The sequence below is a fragment of the Girardinichthys multiradiatus genome, chromosome 18, assembly GCF_021462225.1.
Source record: "Girardinichthys multiradiatus isolate DD_20200921_A chromosome 18, DD_fGirMul_XY1, whole genome shotgun sequence".
NCBI classification, from domain to species: domain Eukaryota; kingdom Metazoa; phylum Chordata; class Actinopteri; order Cyprinodontiformes; family Goodeidae; genus Girardinichthys; species Girardinichthys multiradiatus.
Genome location: NC_061810.1, coordinates 8,963,493 through 8,985,961, shown reverse-complemented (window position 1 = coordinate 8,985,961; position 22,469 = coordinate 8,963,493). Strand labels below are relative to the sequence as shown.

General features: G+C 39.8%; 1 protein-coding gene across 1 annotated transcript; it reads right to left on the bottom strand.

The window, feature by feature from the left end:
- Window positions 1-12: 12 nt before the first annotated feature.
- Window positions 13-22,107, bottom strand: LOC124884504 (coatomer subunit beta'-like). The gene is made up of 22 exons (XM_047392443.1): window positions 22,005-22,107; window positions 21,472-21,609; window positions 19,024-19,110; window positions 18,820-18,946; window positions 18,574-18,722; window positions 18,196-18,342; window positions 16,131-16,230; window positions 15,898-16,040; window positions 15,597-15,796; window positions 14,988-15,098; window positions 9,406-9,494; window positions 8,772-8,878; window positions 8,550-8,693; window positions 8,263-8,393; window positions 7,973-8,180; window positions 7,608-7,718; window positions 5,397-5,611; window positions 5,231-5,323; window positions 4,850-5,030; window positions 4,578-4,649; window positions 504-1,391; window positions 13-390 (listed from the first exon to the last, which is right to left on the bottom strand). Exons 1-22 carry the CDS (start codon window positions 22,005-22,007, stop codon window positions 301-303), a joined length of 3,534 nt encoding a protein of 1,177 aa, XP_047248399.1. The 5' UTR covers window positions 22,008-22,107; the 3' UTR covers window positions 13-300.
- Window positions 22,108-22,469: the final 362 nt, after the last annotated feature.

The following is a 22,469-nucleotide window of genomic DNA, read 5'->3' as shown; positions in this document are numbered from 1 at the left end:
TAAAAAAGTTAAGATTGTCCTGCCTATAAAAATGCTGGTTTTATTGAATGGCCTTCGTAACACTAATCAACAGTGACATTTGAGAGAAGAAAAAGAAATAGTTTCACCTCAGATTCAGGCTACTTCAGCCCTGAATCTTCTAGCTATTCGTTGCAACCTTTAGCCTCTAAAAGTCTGGATTTGGTCCACCTTTGGCCCCTTTTTTGTAAAAGAAAACTTTGTTTTGGTGTTTCTTGCTTTTAAAATGTTATTTGGTCACAAGAAAATGTCCAAAATAATAATAAAACAATGTTGCCTCCACTATTCACCCAGCAGAGTCTCTTCTAGGTTCACGTCTGAGGTGTCGATGTCTTCCAGGTCAAAACAGTTCAGATCCAGATCATCGAGGTCCTACAGTAGAAGTTATTCGTGGATATAGATGGAGAGGTGTTGGGTTAGTGCTTTAGATTAAAGACTACTGAAATTCTATGAATTTATTTTATATTGAATAACCTGCAGTTTACCTCAGTGTTCATCGCTTCCTCGAGATCTTCTGCTGGTTCCTCAGATCCTTCAGAGCCTGCTTCCTGCTCTGCAGGGTCGTCTGATCCTTCTGCTTCAGCCTGAGGAAGATAATTCACCTCGGACCCGTCCTCGGTCTCTGCAAGAGATTCTGGAGTTTCCTCCTCTTGTTCTTGCTCCAACTCCCATACAGGGACCGGTTTCAACACTGTTGATGCATCTTCATCTGAGTTTAGTGATGGATCAAAGCTCATATCTGAGAAGGCCTGGACTGCAGCTGATGGGACATCCAGTTGGGTACTTTCTGTGGGTTCTAAAGAGATAAGCTCCTCTACTGCTGCAGGTTCCTTTACAGCAGGAGTCTCATCTGTTGCTATAGCAACCATGGGTGGGACTTCTGAGGAAATTATGCCTTTTTCCAGTTGATCAGGACTAGAAATTTCCTCTAAAGCTTTTAAATCTTCTGCTGCTGGTGTTGCTTCCTCTTCAGCTACCATGATATTTTCTGTTCCAGATGCTGGCTGAGCTTCAGCTGCTGAAGCTTTTTCCTGAACAGTCACCTCATCAGTTAAACGTACATCTTCCATTGGACAGGACTGCTTGGTGTCAGACTCTTTGGCAGAAAACTCGGTGTAGGGTTCCTGGATCAAGCGTTCCTCTGCAAAGACCAAAGTCTCTGATTTCATGAAGTTTTCACCTTCAGCATCTTCCAAAACGTGACACGGAGACTGTGCTTGGTTTGGCTCAGGGTGCTTTTCTGTTGTCAAACCAGTTGTTCTCTCTGTCACCAGAACAGGATCCGCACAGGGCACATGTATTGAGAAGGAGTTTTCCATTACTGCTGCTTCTAAATTTGCAACAGGGTTTTTACTCATACTTTTCAGTCCCTCCTGCACAACAAAGACCACAGAACAGTTGATCAAAATTTCCTGTAAAACTGCCCTCATTGAAACCCTTGCTTCTACACAACTTTTTAGAAGAGTAGTATTTTTTTTTCCCACAGTTAGTAAAAATATCATTGTCTGCACATGATCCTGAAATACCCATGCATCGCCACTAGGTGGTGGCATTGTCTGTAGAGGTGAGACCCACAGCTAAAGCTTCTCCAGAACAGGAGTAGTTGTTTTGGACATTGTTTCTCTTTTATTTTCCTGTCAAGAAACTTTTAGGTTTATGCTTGACGTTCAAAACTATCAGAAAGTGAGAAAACTGTGGAAAAACTCATAAGAACAGCTCTAGTCTAGTGTAGCATTACCTTACACTTTTTGTTTTTCCCAAACAACCGAATAAAAATACTTAGCTCGTACAATTATTTCATTATAAACATCTTCAATATGTTTACCACAAGTGAACACTCAAAGGTTGTTTTTGAAAGTAGCTGCAGTGCAACCAACTGTCCTAAGAAGTCACCTAGTTAGTAAGTAGTCAGAATAAAAAAGGGACCAATGGATTCCAGAGTTTTTCTTCCGCTTTGCAAATTTGCACCATTTTGTGTTGGTTTAACCCATAAAATCTCAGTAAAACCCACTAAAGTTTGTGGTTTTGCAGCGCTGCATTTCGGAACATTATTACTTTATACTTAATTTCATTTACAGGTCCTTCTCAAAATATTAGCATATTGTGATAAAGTTCATTATTTTCCATAATGTCATGATGAAAATTTAACATTCATATATTTTAGATTCATTGCACACTAACTGAAATATTTCAGGTCTTTTATTGTCTTAATACGGATGATTTTGGCATACAGCTCATGAAAACCCAAAATTCCTATCTCACAAAATTAGCATATTTCATCCGACCAATAAAAGAAAAGGGTTTTTAATACAAAAAACGTCAACCTTCAAATAATCATGTACAGTTATGCACTATATACTTGGTCGGGAATCCTTTGGCAGAAATGACTGCTTCAATGCGGCGTGGCATGGAGGCAATCAGCCTGTGGCACTGCTGAGGTCTTATGGAGGCCCAGGATGCTTCGATAGCGGCCTTTAGCTCATCCAGAGTGTTGGATCTTGAGTCTCTCAACGTTCTCTTCACAATATCCCACAGATTCTCTATGGGGTTCAGGTCAGGAGAGTTGGCAGGCCAATTGAGCACAGTGATACCATGGTCAGTAAACCATTTACCAGTGGTTTTGGCACTGTGAGCAGGTGCCAGGTTGTGCTGAAAAATGAAATCTTCATCTCCATAAAGCTTTTCAGCAGATGGAAGCATGAAGTGCTCCAAAATCTCCTGATAGCTAGCTGCATTGACCCTGCCCTTGATAAAACACAGTGGACCAACACCAGCAGCTGACACGGCACCCCAGACCATCACTGACTGTGGGTACTTGACACTGGACTTTGGCATTTTGGCATTTCCTTCTCCCCAGTCTTCCTCCAGACTCTGGCACCTTGATTTCTGAATGACATGCAGAATTTGCTTTCATCCGAAAAAAGTACTTTGGACCACTGAGCAACAGTCCAGTGCTGCTTCTCTGTAGCCCAGGTCAGGCGCTTCTGCCGCTGTTTCTGGTTCAAAAGTGGCTTGACCTGGGGAATGCGGCACCTGTAGCCCATTTCCTGCACACGCCTGTGCACGGTGGCTCTGGATGTTTCTACTCCAGACTCAGTCCACTGCTTCCGCAGGTCCCCCAAGGTCTGGAATCGGCCCTTCTCCACAATCTTCCTCAGGGTCCAGTCACCTCTTCTCGTTGTGCAGCGTTTTCTGCCACACTTTTTCCTTTCCACAGACTTCCCATTGAGGTGCCTTGATACAGCACTCTGGGAACAGCCTATTCGTTCAGAAATATCTTTCTGTGTCTTACCCTCTTGCTTGAGGGTGTCAATAGTGGCCTTCTGGACAGCAGTCAGGTCGGCAGTCTTACCCATGATTGGGGTTTTGAGTGATGAACCAGGCTGGGAGTTTTAAAGGTCTCAGGAATCTTTTGCAGGTGTTTAGAGTTAACTTGTTGATTCAGATGATTAGGTTCATAGCTCGTTTAGAGACCCTTTTAATGATATGCTAATTTTGTGAGATAGGAATTTTGGGTTTTCATGAGCTGTATGCCAAAATCATCCGTATTAAGACAATAAAAGACCTGAAATATTTCAGTTAGTGTGCAATGAATCTAAAATATATGAATGTTAAATTTTCATCATTACATTATGGAAAATAATGAACTTTATCACAATATGCTAATATTTTGAGAAGGACCTGTAGATGGATAGTTAAACTTTATTGTCATCGCATGCAGAAGGCAAATTGTTGGCAGCAGTATGTCAGTCAACAAACTATTGCAAAACTGGCTCGAAGATATAAACTTTATAGTTAAAATGAGCAAAGAAAATAAGCTAAAACCCAAAATATATACAGTTATATATTAAGGTCAATGTATTTGTGTGTCCAGGCCTTTAACAGTCCATTTGGACCTTTTGCCTGGCTGCCCCCTGTGCTCCTCTTCAGAGAGGTTATTTAGCTGACTGTCCAGCGCCTAGCCATTTCTAAACCAGTTGGTACGTACTTCACATGTCTTAAAACCTTTTTCATTGATTATTTCATTTAGTAATTTATTTGCTCCTAGCTTTTGAGTTTTGCATTCAGGAAAATAAAAAATGTCACTAGGGTTACTTTGACACTATGATTACTTTACATTTTGGAGATGTAGTTGCAATAATGCATCAAAATTTATCCAACGGCGGTAAATGTTGAATTTTAGCTAATACCTAATATAAGAGTTATTTTTGATATAAGAGTGCACTGAGCAGATCAAAAATGCAAAAACTTACTTTTTTGCTGTAGAAAAAGTATATATTTTTTCACAGCAAAAATGCCTATAAAGAATAGCATAAAGTTTACTATATAAAAGAAAGACAAAACATTTTACTGGACATTTCAGTGGGAATATTTGCTCCATGTACTGTATTGTGTCATCATTTCTATAAACATATGTATAAATCCTGTCTTCATAGATACAACACAAAGTTTACTGCAATGTGTTCCAACCAAAAACTCCATTTGCACGTAAACAAGGATTGCAAAGTCAGCAGAAAAATCTATAAAAAGCAGAAAAAGATGTGCAGTTTTCTCCTCACCTCTGGCTCAGTAATTTCTCTTTGGGGAATCAAACCTTTGGACTCTTCCAGAACATCACGATGCTCGTTAGGCTTTAGAACAGAAAAACAAGTGGAATTGAATTCCATTTATCCATCAATTCATTTTTCTATACTCACTAGAACCTATCCCAGCAGTCAGTGGGCATGAGGTGGGACACACCCCGAGTGGCCTGAGTAAATCACATAATAAAGACAAAAAAGACTTGGGTGTTTAAGTTTAAATACAGAGTTGTTCAGACTCTACCACTGACCGTAACTAGGGGGTATTCTGCAGCACGTCTGACCCCACCATGAGTCTCCTTCAGATACTGCTCAGCCAGCAGGGCTTGCTGGAGGCCAGGAAACAGGTTGCTGTACTGGCTGGGGTCAGCCAACGCATCTGCTGCCTTCTGGTTAACCTCAGACAGGTTCTCCTTCCACAGCTTCACCACCCTGGGGGACAGAGACAGATCCAGCTCTTGCCAGTGAGTCTTAAGCAGTAGGAAAACCTTTTGACTTATTTGGATCCTGACCTTGAGAAGCTAAAAGTGACGAGCAAATTACAAACAAAGTAGTGCAGAAGTTCTGCAAGAACAGCATTTGGAGATTAGCCATTCAACAACACGCTAAGCACCGATTAGGAAAACTTTTACCTTGAGACGTGGCTGGGCATGTATGTTCTTGCCAGGAAAGCAGCTTCTGGCAATCGATTGGTTTTAATAAGCAGCTCCAGACATTTGTCAGTTCTAGAAAAAAGATAAGAGTAACCAAATATTGAAAAAGATCAAGCTGCTTCTGTGATGCTCCAGAAACACCTACCTTCCTTGCATGAAGTAGGCGAGGAAAGCAACATTGGTCTTTCCATCCTTCTCTGCCCCCTCAGCTAGTTTCTCCACCATCTCTGTGGTGCTTGAGGCTGTCGCCAGCAGCAGTAATCCACCATAATCCTGAGCTTGGTGCAAACACTCCTGAGCAAGGCTAAACTGGCTCTTTGTGGTGGCAACTTCAGCCAACTGCTTCCATTTATGCTCTGACTGAAGCCCCCACATGCAGAGGAGCCAAAGAGAGAGGAGAGAGGATTATCACAGAAGGAAAGACAAGAGCCTTAAGAACAATATACTATGAAGCAGTGTGCAGTTAGGGCTGGGATTCACTCATCTCGAACCAACATAAGGAAAATAACTCTCTTGTTGATGGTACACCTTTGTTATTTAAATAAAATTTGTAAAGACGTACATTAATTTAGATGGTTGTATTACTATGATCATTATTATTTATTATTATCAAACGTTACTTAGAAGAAAACGTTCAGGTGAGACAAATTTAAAAACAGATTTATAAAGTCTGAAGCAAATGTTTAACTCTTTATTCACTGAAAAGGAGCGCAGAAAAAGAAAGCCATAAAAAAGCCGGTCTGCTTTGGGTGGTGAGTGATTTTTATTTCAGAGGATGCACAGCTATTGCCAGAAGGTAAAAAACTGATTTAATATTTTGTGTAGATCAACTTAGGAAAGCTATATGTTGCCGTTTACAAATATTCAGGAGTTAAAGGTTAGGAAAGTCCATTTATTTAACGGTTTTCATTATTTTTCCAAGAGTTGCTGGGAGAACAGGTCAGACGAATACACACTGATGTCTCTACTTTGTGACATTCTTCAGCTTATTCTGAAAAATCCCAAAATTATTTCCAGGCCAGGAGGGATATATATGGTCCCTCCAGCAAGATCTAAGTCTGCTCTGGGGTCTCCTCCCAGTGGGACATGCCCAGATGCCCAAACTACCTTATGCTCCTGTCAATGTGAAGGAGCAGCGACTCTTCTCTGGGCACACCCATATACTGAAAGCTCCTCACCATGTGTCTGAGTAAGGTCATTTTAACTGGAGATCTCCTTATTGCTTATAGCTGTCCACCATCATGGTCTCGGAAACTGAAGGAGCTCACTCTCATTCTAGCTGTTAAGCAAAGCGCAACATTAAAAAAAGTCTTTTTTGGCTCAGTGTTACTAATAAAAGACTTCCCCTTCTGGGTTTGTCCACTCTCTTATTTTAAACAATAAGAAAATGTTTATTAAAGTTAAAATAATAAAACAAGTCTTATACCATTTAGATTATTATAGAAGGTACATTACCAAGGCAGACTCAATGATTATCTTTTTTGAATGAGAAGGTGTGTCCAAACTTTTGGTCGGTACTGTATATTATACTTACTATATCAGTTCTTGCAGTGTTACAGCACTGTAAGAAAAATGGCCGCACACAGCTTTAGGCTAATGCTGCTAAAGCTGAAATCTGCAGTGTAGACCTCCATTTAGTGCTCTGTTTTTTTAAGGAATTTGAACAATTTAGAACATCCCTAGTTAAAAATCTGAAATAGTTAAACTGGTGAGACCTGAACTAGTGTAAGGGGCTCAAAATGCAGCAATTGCATTGTTCACCCTTTGGGATGTTATTTGCACATTGTGTTCCTTTCCATGTTGGTGCATTAAGTTCTTCTCAGTGGAAGGTTACTGTCACTTTAAGAAATTCCTATGTTTCCTGTTTTTGGAGGAATTAATGGCTGTTGTTTGTTGCTCCAGAATGAACAGCACACATCGAGGGGAGTCAAAAAGACAAAAGAGGCAGCAGACTTGTTTCTTTCGATCCGCCACACTAGATTGATTGGTAGTAGAGACATTTTTTAAAACACAGTTTGAGATTCACCAAACCTTTATACTAGTTGTAAACACAAAAAGAGCATTTTCAACATTTTGTTTAGCAGTAGGACTGCCTTACATTGAGACAAGCATTGAAATCACAGTATGTAGACATGTTAAACCTGGGCTGATTTATGCTACACTAATCCCAATTATTAAAAAAACGTTTTTATTTATATACGCCTCAACGCTTTAATCTATCTGTAAAAAAGAATTTCGGGCACAGAAGCAGGGGTGGACTAATAAGAGGATATAGAAGAAAAAAAAAAACAAGTTTTAGAAGCAGTGCCTAACTAATGTTGCATACAGCATACACTGGCATAAAGCTTTTTCTGACCGTTGCCTCCAGTGCCAGTTCATGCGCTGTCCTCAGCTCCCCCAGCTGCAGAGCAAGCTCAAACTTGTGTTCAGGGTCAGTGGACACAGCCAATGCCTGCTGTCTGAAACCCTACACAACACAAGAAAACACAAAAAAAACATAAAACCTTCCACACTCACACAGTGCTCTCATCTGGCCACAGTTAAATGGACCAGGAGAAAACGTCATGAATAAAAGAAAGCATTTCGCCCTGAGGTCTGACTGCATCTGGCTTCCTAATGTTTTCTAAATCTTAGATGCAGGTGGAACATCACCAGGTTTGCAGTCAGTTGAAGCAAAATGATGAACTTTAAAATGGTGGAATGCTGAGAGGGCAGTGATACCTGTTTCTCCAGGAAGTGGGCGACCCTGGTCCTCTGCTCCATTGGGATTGTGGGAAGGACACTGTCAGCCGTATTGAAATCTTTCCTCATCACAGCTGTCTCATATTCCAGCACAGAGAGCAACAGGGAGTAACTGGTGATGTTGAGCTCCTTGTCTCCCAGATAGAGACGGTTGTTCTTTGGGATGTAGCCCAGCAGATACATGGTCCTATTCCAAATTTTTACCCGGAAATGGCATTTTAATGCACCTTTTTTTCTTTGGCCTATACAAGTTAATGAAAATGTGCTACCTGTCCAGGTGAGCGATAGTTATGATCTCTCCTCCAACATAGTAGTTGAGTCTGTTAATGGAGTTGGTGTAGATGAAGCAGTCTCCCACCCACAGACCTGTCTTCACAACCTCCTGAACCTCACCCAGCACCTGCCAAACATGAAGAACAAACAAAAACAAAAGACAAACAAAAAGCTAGAAAATGAGAAATGAAAGGAAGAACATAGAAGGACTCTTCTGTTTTCTCTTTCGATATCAGCATCTTATGGTACAATTTCACATCAAACCACCGAAAACAGTTCTGACCTCAAAAGCATCTTCTATCCCATCCTCAGGGAGCATTTCCTTAGACTCCTGTGCTTCTGACACTCGCTCTGTCAGGTAACGCAGCACAAAGAAAGACTCTTCTGTAGCAATACACAGCAGTTCCCCAGAGTCAGACCAGAAGATCTGTAGACGCAAATGAAAGACTCATGAAAAAGATGCAGTCATAATTTGAGCACTAATACTAAATGGACTGTGACAGACATGTTTAGGCAGGATTTCAACACGGTGGATCAAATGGGAGCTTTCCCAGTCATAGAAGGCCAAGTCAGTGTTTGAATTCACTCCCAGTAAGAAGCCACCAAAGATGCCTGGTGGGAAGAGAAATAAAATGAACACACCCAATTAAAGTACGGACATTTGTGTTTAATACATTTTTTCTTTCCCACATTAACAAGGAAAATACACTTAGACAGCAAAGTAGTGTTTGTAGGTTGCAACCATGAAAAACTTGCCATATCCTCTTTGTCAGTGCCAAAGAGTTCTTGTTGAAGGAAGTGTCATAGTGTGGGGCGGCTCCTTCTTCACCGAAAAAACAATATTTTCATCATTGGAGGCAACCTCGGTGCAGTGAGTTATCATAACGGGATTATGTTCCCAGTGGATCAAACGCCATCCTCCAGGATGACAATGCAGGAGGTGCCAGGTTCATGGGACAAGTTTATCATGGGTGCTATCCATGAAAATACTCAACTCTTCTGCTCAACCAGCAAGTGCATTTTTCTTACAAATAACTGACCACACACGTTTCCTTACCTAAGTATATTTACACTCTCATTAATGTTGCACAGATAAATATAGACATAAAAAAGTTATTTTAATGACTAAAGAAACTTACCATCAGCCCCAGAATCAGGCTTGAAAGTCTTCTTCTCTTTAAAGTTTTTAAATATTTTTACCACGCTGTTGCCCTCCCTGGTGGCATACCTGCACATAAATAAGCAAAAGGGTAACTTAAAATACTAGGTTTATGCTATATGGGCAGAACTTGGATGGACTGAACCCAGTTGGTTAGGTTAGAAAAGAGGCTTAGAAGGAGCCTCAAAAACCTATATTTTGAACTTCCCAACGACCCGTTCAAACCTCACCGAACCTCTTCAACAGAGTGAAATAAGAAATGCTTAGATGGTAAAATGATGCTGTATATTAAGGTTAATATCAGTGGGTTGACTTTAGGTCACACTAGGGAGGTTTGCTCTCTTAGGATAACATTGGCCTGTTACTTGGCTAATAGTTAGTATAAGCTAGTGCTAGCTTTGTTCAACATTCACATTTTGACTAAAGAATCGGTCATGAATTCAGTACGGACATGCTATATTTGATACAGTTCATAGCATATTCACTATGGGTCAAATGTTTTAGACACGTCTCATTTAGTTTCATGTATATTTACATTGTATATAGATTCTCACTGAAAGCATCAAAACTAAATTAACATGTGGAATTATATAACAAACAAAAGACTGCCAGAGAACTTTGAATATTTTTTATATTTTTTATTTATCAAAGTAGCCACCCTTTGCTTTAATGAAAGAAAATAAAGTTTTAGCCTTTTCTCAATGCACCTTTTGATGGCAAGTTCATGTCTTTGTTGTTGTAGTGGATACATTTACATTTACAATCTGCTCTGAGTAAGATGAGTTTTTGATATATTTAGGTCTGTTTTGTACATTAACAACAATACTAGAGTTGACAGGTTAATATCATAAATAAAATGTAGAAGACCTGAAAGTCATGAAACCTAGTGCTAATGTTAGCAATGACAATGTGGTCAGTCCATTCTCTCTGTAACATTTTCTTCAGCCTCCTACCATATAATGTTTTTCTTCACTCTGTGTTACATTATTATTGATAGGAAAACTGGAACAAACTGTCGGTGTCCGGGAAGCTAAATAAGCAACTAAATTACCAGTATTCTGGAATCAGTGAATGGAAGGTTCAAAGAATCCTGGACACATCTAGAAACTATCAACTCCACAAGGTCAGATTTGGAAATAAACCCCTTCCAAAACTTGTTAGGGCTAAAGAAGTACAGGACCAGCATCAGATTGACCTCCTTGATATGGGTAAATTGAAAATCACCCAAAGGCTCAAACATATTGATACTTACTGGGCATGTCAGAATAATTGAGAGTTCACCATACCATCCCCAGAGTGAAAAAAAAGTAGAGGGGATCCATAGAGTGCTCAGGAAAAGGGTAATGTATGACCATGTCATCGGAAAGGGGTGAACTGGGTTAAGCATCTACCAGTTGATCCCAGAGTGCTGAAAGAGGATGTTAAAAAAGTTTTAAGTTGAATGTCTCCATTTGATGTGTCCTATGGGAGAAACAGTTATAGAATAACACACCCATTTGTGGGTTGGCTATCCAGTGTTAGAAAAAAAACACTGGGAGCCACCCACAAGCAAATTGTCCCTCCTTGAAACAGCGACTCAAGTTTGAAAGAAAACGAAAACAGCAGAGAAAATTTGCAGAGAAAGCCACTGAACACTGTCATCAACAGATGATCATACGTGCAGCAAAACAAAACCCACCATCTGTATAAAATGTTGATGATGATGTTTTGGTCAGGGAGAGAGAAGGGGCCCATCGAGTCTCAAAATCATGTCAAGTGCTGGCTGGGAAAATCATTAGACGCAATCTAATGTTTTCAGTACAAAGTTCAAGTTCATATTCCTGGTGACTCAAAGATACAAAAAACTGGTTCTCTGTGTCTGATGTCAGATGTACAACACGACTGAAAGAAAAAATACAATCCAAGTCTTCAAACACTGTGAAGGCAACACATTCTGTTTTGATACCATACACACATGATGATAGACTGAAGGAATTTGAATCTTTGGGACTGATGGTACGGGTTGACCCAGCTCCAGAAACTGCCAGTTCAGTGCCATGACTGACTAACTTGCTTCACTGGGGAATTTTAGACCATCAGCATTTCTAAGGAATGACATTGTTCAAGATCTCAAGTCTAACCCATTTACCAGCAGTGGAAAACCTTTATCACAGTTTTCAGATGGGAATTACTGGGATGCATAATTTGATCAAATGTCACAATACGGGATATGGTGATCATATAACTCTTCAATGTTCAATTTCTTATCATCTCCACTTTGGTAATGGGAGCCTCTTTAATCATTTCTCAATCTAAGATACACTAAGTGTATCTAAGGTTTTAGATCTAAGGTTTTAGATACATTTCATTACATTACTTAATGGGTTTCTTTATTCTTTCATGACTATTTACTTTGTCGATTCTCACCAAAGGCATCTGTTGGGACCCCAGCCATGTGTACAAATGAAAGGCCAGTAAGAACTTTTCTGGAACTTTCAAAATAAATTGCATTAACCTACTTCCAGCACAGCCAGAAACAGGGTCACAGCGGACTTCCCGTGACGTTACTGTCTGAATAAAAACCCTGCTTTTGCAACAAACTGACCTCTTCCATGCAGGTCCCCAGAGGAACTGGACTGAGGGACACAGCGCGCTAATGTCTCTTTGCTGGCAAACAGACATAACTCTTCAAACTGGATCCAAGAATGTCATACGATCACGCGATCATATGCACTAAGTTAAGTAGGAATGAATTGCTGTTTGTGTATCCGGTATTTATTAATGAACGGGGGTAATTAAGGTACAAGCGTGGCATGACTTTCTCTCTGAAGTCTACAGAAGCAAACTGTTCCAGAGAGTTCCCAGCAGAGACCCCGTCTCTACAACGCTGAGTGGAGCAGCCGAGTTTTCCCGGTCTGAAAGAAGGGACCGCACCACCATGGTTACAGCTGTAACGTACAGTCAGCTACGGAGGTTAGCTGCAAGTTAACCCTTTGTTCACTGTGGATGCTTTCCTCAACTTCGTCGCCCCGGACAGCACAGTTCACGTAAGAGGTTGTGTTTTGGGCAGAGAGAAATAGTTTAGAGTGGAATAATCTAAACATTTTTTGTTTTATGACCTTTTGTTTATGTTGAAAACTCAGCTATCTTACTGTTAGCAGATTATCTGCTCAGCACATGTGCTCAGTTTGTGTGTCCTGTGTTTGTGTTTTAAAAAAAAGTTGAGACACACTTTATTTAAAGGGTGATTTTAAACACAGAAAATCAGCCATAACACGCTGTCCATGCTTATGCATTTTAACCCTTTTATTAGTGGTATTTTAAAAGTATGTGTTTGATTCTGATGATAAGCTATGAGCTTCTTTTGTTAGCTTTAACCGCTAACAGCTAAGAACACATGCTTGCTACTAAAGATCATTTACCCAAAAAAGATTGTTAGTTTTCAATCTAGGAAATAATATTTCCCTAAATATCATGTTACCACACTTGATAAAAAAGTAAACACCATTAAGCCCAGTTTCTCCAGAAAGATTTGGTTCTTATTTCCTTAAATATTATTTGACTTTTTCCTTAATAATATTTATTTAAATATTATTTTACAATATATATTATTATTGTACTATAATTGAAAATATACAGGAAGCTTAGGAAAAAATGATATTGGAGACCGCATCACACCAGGAACATGAAAATGAGGAGCTAATACTGGACACAACCACAGAGTATGAACATCTCACTGATGAAGTCTAAGATGATGCCCAGCCAAACAGAATCCCATGTCATGTTCTATCAAGCGGACCCCTGATAATGATGAAGGTGTGAAACATGACGTCCCCATTCTTCCAACAGAATTGTTGTCATTTAATGTGAAGGTAACCCTTGAGGCTGACATGACGATGCTCGGGGTACTCAACTGGGTTTCACATCTTTATGAAATCTTGCATCAAAATTCCATCCACAAATGTACCTCAGGGGAGCCTTGGCTGAAAGTTTTGACTTGAACAATTACAATGACAATGTCATCAGTCTCACGAGGCTCTACAAATCAGCCTTAGTGGACCTGCAATCAGACTAAAGGAATAATTCAACAAAAATAATAAGTGGAAAATGTCCTGGGTCCTGCTTAAAAGTGTGGGCTACGGTCAATTTCAAATCAAAGCCATTTTTGGAGGAGATAATGCTTTGCACATATGTTAGTTTTTGTTAAAATGCAATTTCAAGTATCTGTAGTTCATATTTAGGTCACTAGTTAAAACAAGAAATTTCATTACACTATAGTTGTTATACAAGCTCTGGTGTTCCTATAGTGAAGGACATTTGATGGTATTTTCATCAATGCTCCTTCATGAGGAGTTTGTACCTTCAAACTGAGTTCTTGACTTACATACTTTAAATTGGTGTGTTGTTATACTTTATGTTGTGCTTGTTTGTCACTTCATTTAAAGACTTATAAGAGGACCTAATAGTTTACGATTTATTCACAATGTTGATAATCACTACATTATCGTGTCTTTGTAAGATTGAAATTAGCATAAGTTGTTGAACTAATAAAACTTTGTAAATAATACACTGGCAGATTCCCACCTCCCAATGCATTCCAAAAGCTGTTTGTTCCTGCCTAGGCAACGAAGCTGAATAAGCGACTAAAGGACACAATGTTTGGCATTTATTGAACAGAGATTCAAGGATTTAAATGTTAGGATACATTACATGACAGTTAATCAATTTATATTGTAAAGGATGAACACAAAGACTGGTTTGTGATCGTTTATTGTATAATGCGCCATATTACTACGTTATCATTTTTAAAAAATAGGAACTGCCACATTTTGTAAAAAACACTGCAAAATATATTAATGTTATTACATTATGAAATAACAGAAACTATTACAAAATGCCTTCACGGGTTTTATTACATTTTGCAGCAATTTTTACAAAAGGTGGTTTTTAGATATGTTTTATTATGTTTTGAAGTCCTAATTTATTACATTATTATATAATGCGGCGGTATTACATAATGCAGCATTGCAGTATCGAAAATAATTGACTGGTTGTGTAAATCTCTATAATTTTGATATTTAAAATCAATTGTTCATCAATCAAGGCATTATTAGACAATATAAGGTTGTTGGAATTAAGATAATCATTCAGTTTAACCCAGATATTACTTGTTTAGTTATCCATGTGTTTCTCAGTTTTCTTTTTTGTCACTTCATTACTTCACACAAAACCCAAACTTTATTCTGAAAAAAAACAAAACACGGCAAAAGTCTGTTCATTGTTTCTCAAACTTTTTGGGTTCACGCCCAGTAAAAGAACGGTTGAAAGGGCTTGGGAGCTATACTTAGCTAGGAATAAAAACTTTACTAGTAAGTTAGTTAAACAGGGGTATAATGGGAACACAAAAGACATCGACTACCTGTGTTTTGTTTTTAATCTATTCTACCCATTTTCTTATATCTTGCAACATTTATATCATGGATGTACTTTTGTAAAAAATAATTTTCATTTAGGATGTCAGAGGGAACAAACATTTTCTGAAATGCTTAAAATAAATGACTTCCTTTAATCGATAGGACTTACTGTGAGGAGTCATGTGCCCAGACAAACTCCTGAGCAGAGCCAAAGCTCTTGTTCCTTAAGACCATCGCAGTGTAGATGATATATTCCCCATCTCCGCACACCACTACAAATCTGCCACAATACAAACACACACCACATAAATATCCACTTAAAAGTCAGAATAACTGTTAGGTTTTGTTAAACTAAAACAGTAAAATAATAAAATTAAACATCAAATTAAAAAACATATGACTCACATGGACCATACCATTAACGGATACGATGTAAAACCCAAACAATCAGTAGATATGGAGACAGTGACTATTTCAACTGCACTAATCTCTAATCTTAAACTTTCCTGCTTACACAAGTTTACCATTTCAAAAGAATGGTAAAAGATCACACTTAATGTCTCCATTTTATTTGATTATTTAATGCTCATAGGCTAAAGGACTACTTTAGTGGAAGGTTAAGTTCTTTGTGGGTATAGATGCCCAAGAAATACATTAAAATACTTCAAGCAAATCCAAGGTTTGGACAGCTGCACATGTCAAATTAAAAAAGTTCTCCTGGTTGGGCCACATATGATGACTGGCTGTTCAGAGTTCTTCACACTCTGCACTGGTTTACCTTCCATTGGGGCTGTGCTGGATGGTTTGGGGGTAAATCTCACAGCTGCCCATGTCTTTGACACCAAGTGGGATCTTCTCTCCATCCTGAATCTCAGTCTCTCCCAGCACCTTCAAGTTGGCCTGCTGCACCTCAGAGTGACGGGCCAACATGATCTTCCCACCAGAGTCCATGGACATGGCCGGCTCCTCCTGACCCAGCTGGGAGAAAGACGGTTAGGAGAAATTAGGTAGATAAATATAAATATACATTCATGAAAATGTAAAAATAGACACATTTAAAGATCTCAAGAAGCACACACCTTTATGATGATGCTACCTTCATCATAGCCCAGAGCCACATTGTTGGACCCAGGCTGCCCACTTATACACCACACCCTCTCCATCCCATAATGAAGTGTGTTTTCGAGTCGGTAAGTGTTGGAGTGCCAAACTCTGACAGTGCCTGAGCATGTAACAAAGTGGATAAAGTAGAACCAGGTTAGTGTGCTCATTATGACCCAATAATACTGTAACGCTGACAGGTTTTACCCACCATCCTCTGAGCCCGTGAGAATGACTGGCAGTTTGGGGTGGAAGCAGACGCAGGTCACATTCTGCACATGACCCTCCAGGGTCTGAACACATGTTTTGTTCTTGTAAAAAAAATCAGAATAGATTAAGACTTTATATCGTAGTAATAACACAATCCACTTGGGAAATATGTCATTCAATAATATGTTCAGTTTTCAGACTCACAACAATCTTTCATTTGGAAAAATTATATGCGTTTAGATTAAACGCTTTTATATATTATATAAGACTGATATTCACTGTTTTCTAACTTGCCATGTTGGTGTACAGAAATCCCACTATCCACACACCAACACTGATTCTTATATAAGGAAAAATGATAGTTTCACCAGTCTTAGACCCAGAGTAAAATGTTATTTTCAGCTTGTATTACTTTAGCTGAGTAGGATGCCCTCTGGGCATTCCGGGAACTAAAACACTCACTGGCCACCTTTTTAGGTGCACCTTCCTAGTGCTGGGCTGAACTTCCTTTTGCCTTTAGAACTGCCTTAATTGTCCATGTCAAAAGATTAAACAAGGAAACATTCCCCAAAGATTTCTGGTCCATATCGACATGACAGTATCTCACAGTCGTTACAGATTCATCAGCTGCATCTGATATGTCTATGATGTAAATCTTCTGTTCCACCACATCCCAAAGGTGCTCTGTTGGATTGCCATCTGGTGACTTTGGAGGCCATTGGAGTACAGTGAGATGATTTGAGCATTATCCTGCTGAGAGTGACTGTCAGAAGATGGATGCACTAGGTATGCTTAGTATCAATAATCAGATACAAATTCTTAACCTGTGGTGTTTAAACAATCCTATGTTTGTACTAAAAGGTCCAAAGTGGGGGAAGAAAAGATATCCCACACTATTACACCTCCAGCATCCTTGCTAAAAGGCAGAATGGAGCCATGTTTTTATGTCGTTTACACCAAATTCTGACACTACCATCTAAATGTTGTGGCTGAAATCGACTTACTGGATGATCTGTTATTGTCCAGTTCTGGTGAGCCAGTGGGCCTCAGTTTCCGGTTCTTAACAGACAGAAGTGGCACATGTTGTGGATGCTGTGCATTCAGAGATTGTGTTCTGTATACCTTGGCTGTAATAAGGGGCTGTCCCAGCTATTGTTGCCTTTCTCCTCTCTAACCAGTCTACCCAGTCTTCTCTGACACCATGTTTTTTCTTTTTTTCTGCAGATTCTTCTCAAACCTGATAGTTGGTTTTGTCTGAAAATCCTGGTTGATCATTAGTTTCTTAAATACTCAGACCATATGGTCTGGCACCAACACCACGGTCAAAGTCACTTAAATCCTCTTTCTTCCCTATTGTGATGCTTGCTTTGAATTTTAGCGAGTTGTCTTCACTACATCTAGATGCCTAAATGCATCGGCCGCTGCCATGTGATTGGCTGATTCTCTTTAGGTACAGGTGTACCTAATTAAGTGGCCCGTGAGTGTAGAACGGACAGATTTGTCTCTTACAGTTCAGAGGTTATTGCTATCAGTTTCTGAGTCTAACCTATTAAATATTGTAGTCAACATGTAACTGTATGAAAAAGGCCTGGGCCGTGCCCACTCTTGCAGCCCCAGCTCGAAGACCAGCGCTGCAGTGCTTTCCTTTAATTTGAAGCGTGAGCTGATGAATTCCATAGACTGCAGCACTCATCTGACCTGGGATTAAATCTAGATTATACTTTTCCGTATGGACTCAAAAGCCATGTGTTTGCAGGTGTCAGCAGGTGAAACAAAAGAAGGATGTTCCAAGGTAGTTCATTAATCTAAAACACAGCCGGATCTCAGTAAAAATCTACTGTAAATATGTGATAAAGCCTGTCTCAGTCAAAAGGTCCATGCATTTCGTAACATTGATTTAAAGTGGATTTTTATGAAGCAAAATTTAAATTCTTTATTATACTTGCTGATAATCTTTATGTGGTATGTAGTAATAGCTGACCCCATTGTGTCTGTTACCTGAAGACCCCTGTTTATATGCATTCATAAAAATAAATGAACCCTCAGCTCAGTGTGTGTTTAATTACCTGATAATCCCAGATCTTCACAAGCTGATCGTCAGCTCCTGATATAAGGTAGGGCTTGTCTCCTCCATTGTAGTAATCAATGCAGTTCACTCCCTTCTCATGGCCCTCAAGAGTGAAATTTGGAGTCTTGGAGCCCAACTGCCACACCTACAGTTCAGCAGATAAATTGTTAGTCAAAGACTAACTGAATCAGATGAAAGCAACAGCCTCTGCACCGGTGATCTGGTGTTATTTGTGTCAGTGTCTCTTAAAACTGATCTTCTCCCCAATGTTTACACCAACAGGTAAAGGTGAGAGCAGGCCTTTCTCTTTTATAAGTCTGTGCTCTAAATAATTATTCTTCTGTGATCACCTATACCTGACTACCTGCTTTTGTACCTTAATGGTTCTGTCCAAAGAGGCACTGGCAAACTGGTTGTTGTCTTTAGGGTTAAAGACGATCTGCATGACGTAGTGTGTGTGTCCCTCAAACACTTGACAGCACATCCACTTTCTGTTCCAGTCCCACAGTTTGATCAGCATGTCATCTGGAAACACACACAGCACACCAGACAACTCAACAAATGCTTATATGTTGCCTTTGCACGACTGTATTTTGAATGACTCTAGGTAGGCGTGTCCTACCACTGCTGGTGAGAATAAATGGCTGCGTGGGGTGCACGGCGACACAGCGGATGTAGTCGCAGTGAGCTTCAAACATGTAGATCCTGTCTAGAGTGTTGTAGTTAAACACACGGATCTGCATGTCATCCTGTGGGCACATGAACAGATTAATCAAATGCAGATTTTAAAAAAACATACACCAACTTTTATCAAGAAGTCACTTACTGCTCCAGCAATGATCCAGTGTTTCCTGGCTACAAACTTGGCCACTCTGACAGGCAGATTGCACAGCTCAAAGGATTTCACGATTGCCTGGAACAGAAAACAATGTCAGCCAATAGGCCTCTTTACCAAAGTACTCACACCACTGAAACCTTTTCATATTTTGTCATTTTAAGGTTGTTTGTTGAATTTTATTTGATAGGTCAACAAAAAGTAGTGCAAAATTGTAATTGGAAGGAAAAGTATATGTGGTTTTGATTTTCTGTTTTGCATATAAAAACTGGAAAAGTGTGGCGTGCATTGGTATTCAGCCCCCTTTACTCCGATAACCCTAAAAAAAATCTGTTGTTACCAACTGCCTTCAGAAGTCACCTCCTTAGTAAAGAGATTCTCATTATCAATCCAGGTGTTCTGTGAAGGTCTTAGAGGTTTGTTAGAGAACATCAGATACCAAACAGCATCATGAAGCCCACAGCAGACAAGTCAAGGATAACGCTTTGTAGGAGTTTAAAGGGCTGTTTAACTCATTGTCTGAAAATGGAAACTGTTTGAAAACTGCATGTCTATTAAGATAGCCCAAGTCAAAAAGAGCCTTAAGCAGAGAAGCCACTAATAGGCTTACTCTGGTCACTCTGGAGGAGCTGCAGAGATCCCCAACTCAGGAGGGAGAATCTGTTAACAGGACAGATGTTGGTAGTGCACTCCAAAACTCTTTATAAAATAGTGGCAAGAAGAAATCCATGGCTGAAAAAGGCCATTAAATCCTGTTTTCAGTTTGCCAACTCATGTAGGGGATACAGCTAACACACATTAGAAGGTGCTCTGATCATACACCAAAATTACATTTTTCACCTACACGCAAAATGTGGTGCAAAAACCAACAATGAACACACCAATGTTACAGTGAAACATGGTGGTGTCAGCATGCTGTGGGGATGCTTATCAGCAGCAGGAAGAGGGAACTGGTCATAGTTGATGGGAAGATTGAAGGACACGAACACAGAGTAACAGACCTGTTAGAGGATGTTCACCAACCAGCAGGACAGCGATACTAAATATACAGCCAGAGCTACAATGGAATAGATTAGGTCAAAGCTTATTCATTTGTTAGAATTGCCTATTCAAAGTCCAGACCTACATTTAATTAAGAAATTGTGGGAAATTGATGTGAATAAGCTATTAAGATACAGGGGTTGGACAATGAAACTGAAACACCTGTCATTTTAGTGTGGGAGGTTTCATGGCTAAATTGGACCAGCCTGGTAGCCAGTCTTCATTGATTGCACATTGCACCAGTAAGAGCAGAGTGTGAAGGTTCAATTAGCAGGGTAAGAGCACAGTTTTGCTCAAAATATTGAAATGCACACAACATTATGGGTGACATACCAGAGTTCAAAAGAGGACAAATTGTTGGTGCACGTCTTGCTGGCGCATCTGTGACCAAGACAGCAAGTCTTTGTGATGTATCAAGAGCCACGGTATCCAGGGTAATGTCAGCATACCACCAAGAAGGACGAACCACATCCAACAGGATTAACTGTGGACGCAAGAGGAAGCTGTCTGAAAGGGATGTTCTGGTGCTAACCAGGATTGTATCCAAAAAACATAAAACCACGGCTGCCCAAATTACGGCAGAATTAAATGTGCACCTCAACTCTCCTGTTTCCACCAGAACTGTCCGTCAGTGATGGTTTGGGTTGGCATTCCCTTGGCCCAATACTTGTGCTAGATGGGTGCGTCACTGCCAAGGACTACCGAACCATTCTTGAGGCCCATGTGCATCCAATGGTTCAAACATTGTATCCTGAAGGCGGTGCCGTGTATCAGGATGACAATGCACCAATACATACAGCAAGACTGGTGAAAGATTGGTTTGATGAACATGAAAGTGAAGTTGAACATCTCCCATGGCCTGCACAGTCACCAGATCTAAATATTATTGAGCCACTTTGGGGTGTTTTGGAGGAGCGAGTCAGGAAACGTTTTCCTCCACCCGTATCACGTAGTGACCTGGCCACTATCCTGCAAGAAGAATGGCTTAAAATCCCTCTGACCACTGTGCAGGACTTGTATATGTCATTCCAAAGACGAATTGACGCTGTATTGGCTGCAAAAGGAGGCCCTACACCATAATAATAAATTATTGTGGTCTAAAACCAGGTGTTTCAGTTTCATTGTCCAATCACTGTACTTTTGTCTGTAGATGTGCAAAGCTGGTAGAGACCTGAAGCTTTAATTTACAATCATGCATTATTTTGTGTTGGCCTATCACCTAATTTACCAAAAAGTATTTTAAAATTTGGGGTTGCAACGTGACAAATTGTACAACATTTCAAGGGGTATGACTACTTTGCAAGTCGTTTTTCTCCCAGGAATTAACTGAATGCTTGGATAAAATGTTGGAGCAAAATAAAGAGAGACTGAATGAAAAGACAAGTGGTTCATAGAGACCTGTGTTTCATAGTTCCAGACGACAACAGTGCCGGTATAGAGGCTGAGCACCATCCACGGCTCAGTGGGGTGCAGGTCCGCACTCTTCACTCTCTCTGACCGAGCTGTCAGCCTCCGCTGGATCTCCAACCTCAAAGGCTGGTTAATGACAGGTAATAAACAGGGTTAATATTATGCATCAGCTTGCCCAGTGGATTCGTCCTCTGCAGCTTTAAAGCAGGTTTTGGCTTTAGTTAGGGAGTGGGTGTGTCTGTTCTCCCATACCACATTTTGCATGCATGCCTGCTCAAATTCTCTCTCACATCAGTGATTTCCCGTTGATCGCATGATAGATGTTTCAATAAAATACATTCTAAAACTTTGAGTTTGTTTAGGTTTTTGAAACTAAATGTTTATTATGAAGACATTGACTGAAGACACTGAACATCTGAGTATTCTGAGCTTTGAGATTAGACGGATTGAAGGGCCATTCAAGTATAGGACAGCAAGTTCTGCAGCAGTGACGTCATAAATTGCTTGTTTGGGTCACCTACCATATCTCCACGTCAGCGTGTGTCTGACTTGCAGTCCAGGAAAAACCCAGCTAAAACCCTGCTGCTGTCCTGCTTCAGCTCCTTCCAGTTCAGCGGAGAAAAGTTTGATTATTATGCTAACGACAACACCTGAACGACTTCCGGTTGTGCTTTTCAAAGTTAATGTTTTGCGCGAAGTAAAGTAAAAAAAACATTAGCAAAACTATAATCTAGGAGAAAAATCTGCACGAATCATTTGATCATTTTAAAAAATTTAAACCGTTAAGATTTATTAGAAGTCAGTAGAATTAAAAATGTTGGCCTCTGTCCCTTTTGTTTTGGACTCATAAATATTCATATGTATTTACTTACTGTATTTACATGATTTACATTATATAACGATTTTGCCCAAACCGTATTAGCTTGGTAGTTAATCGTTGATAGCTGTTACTGTGCAAAATAAAATTTGAAATTTTTAAACCCCGA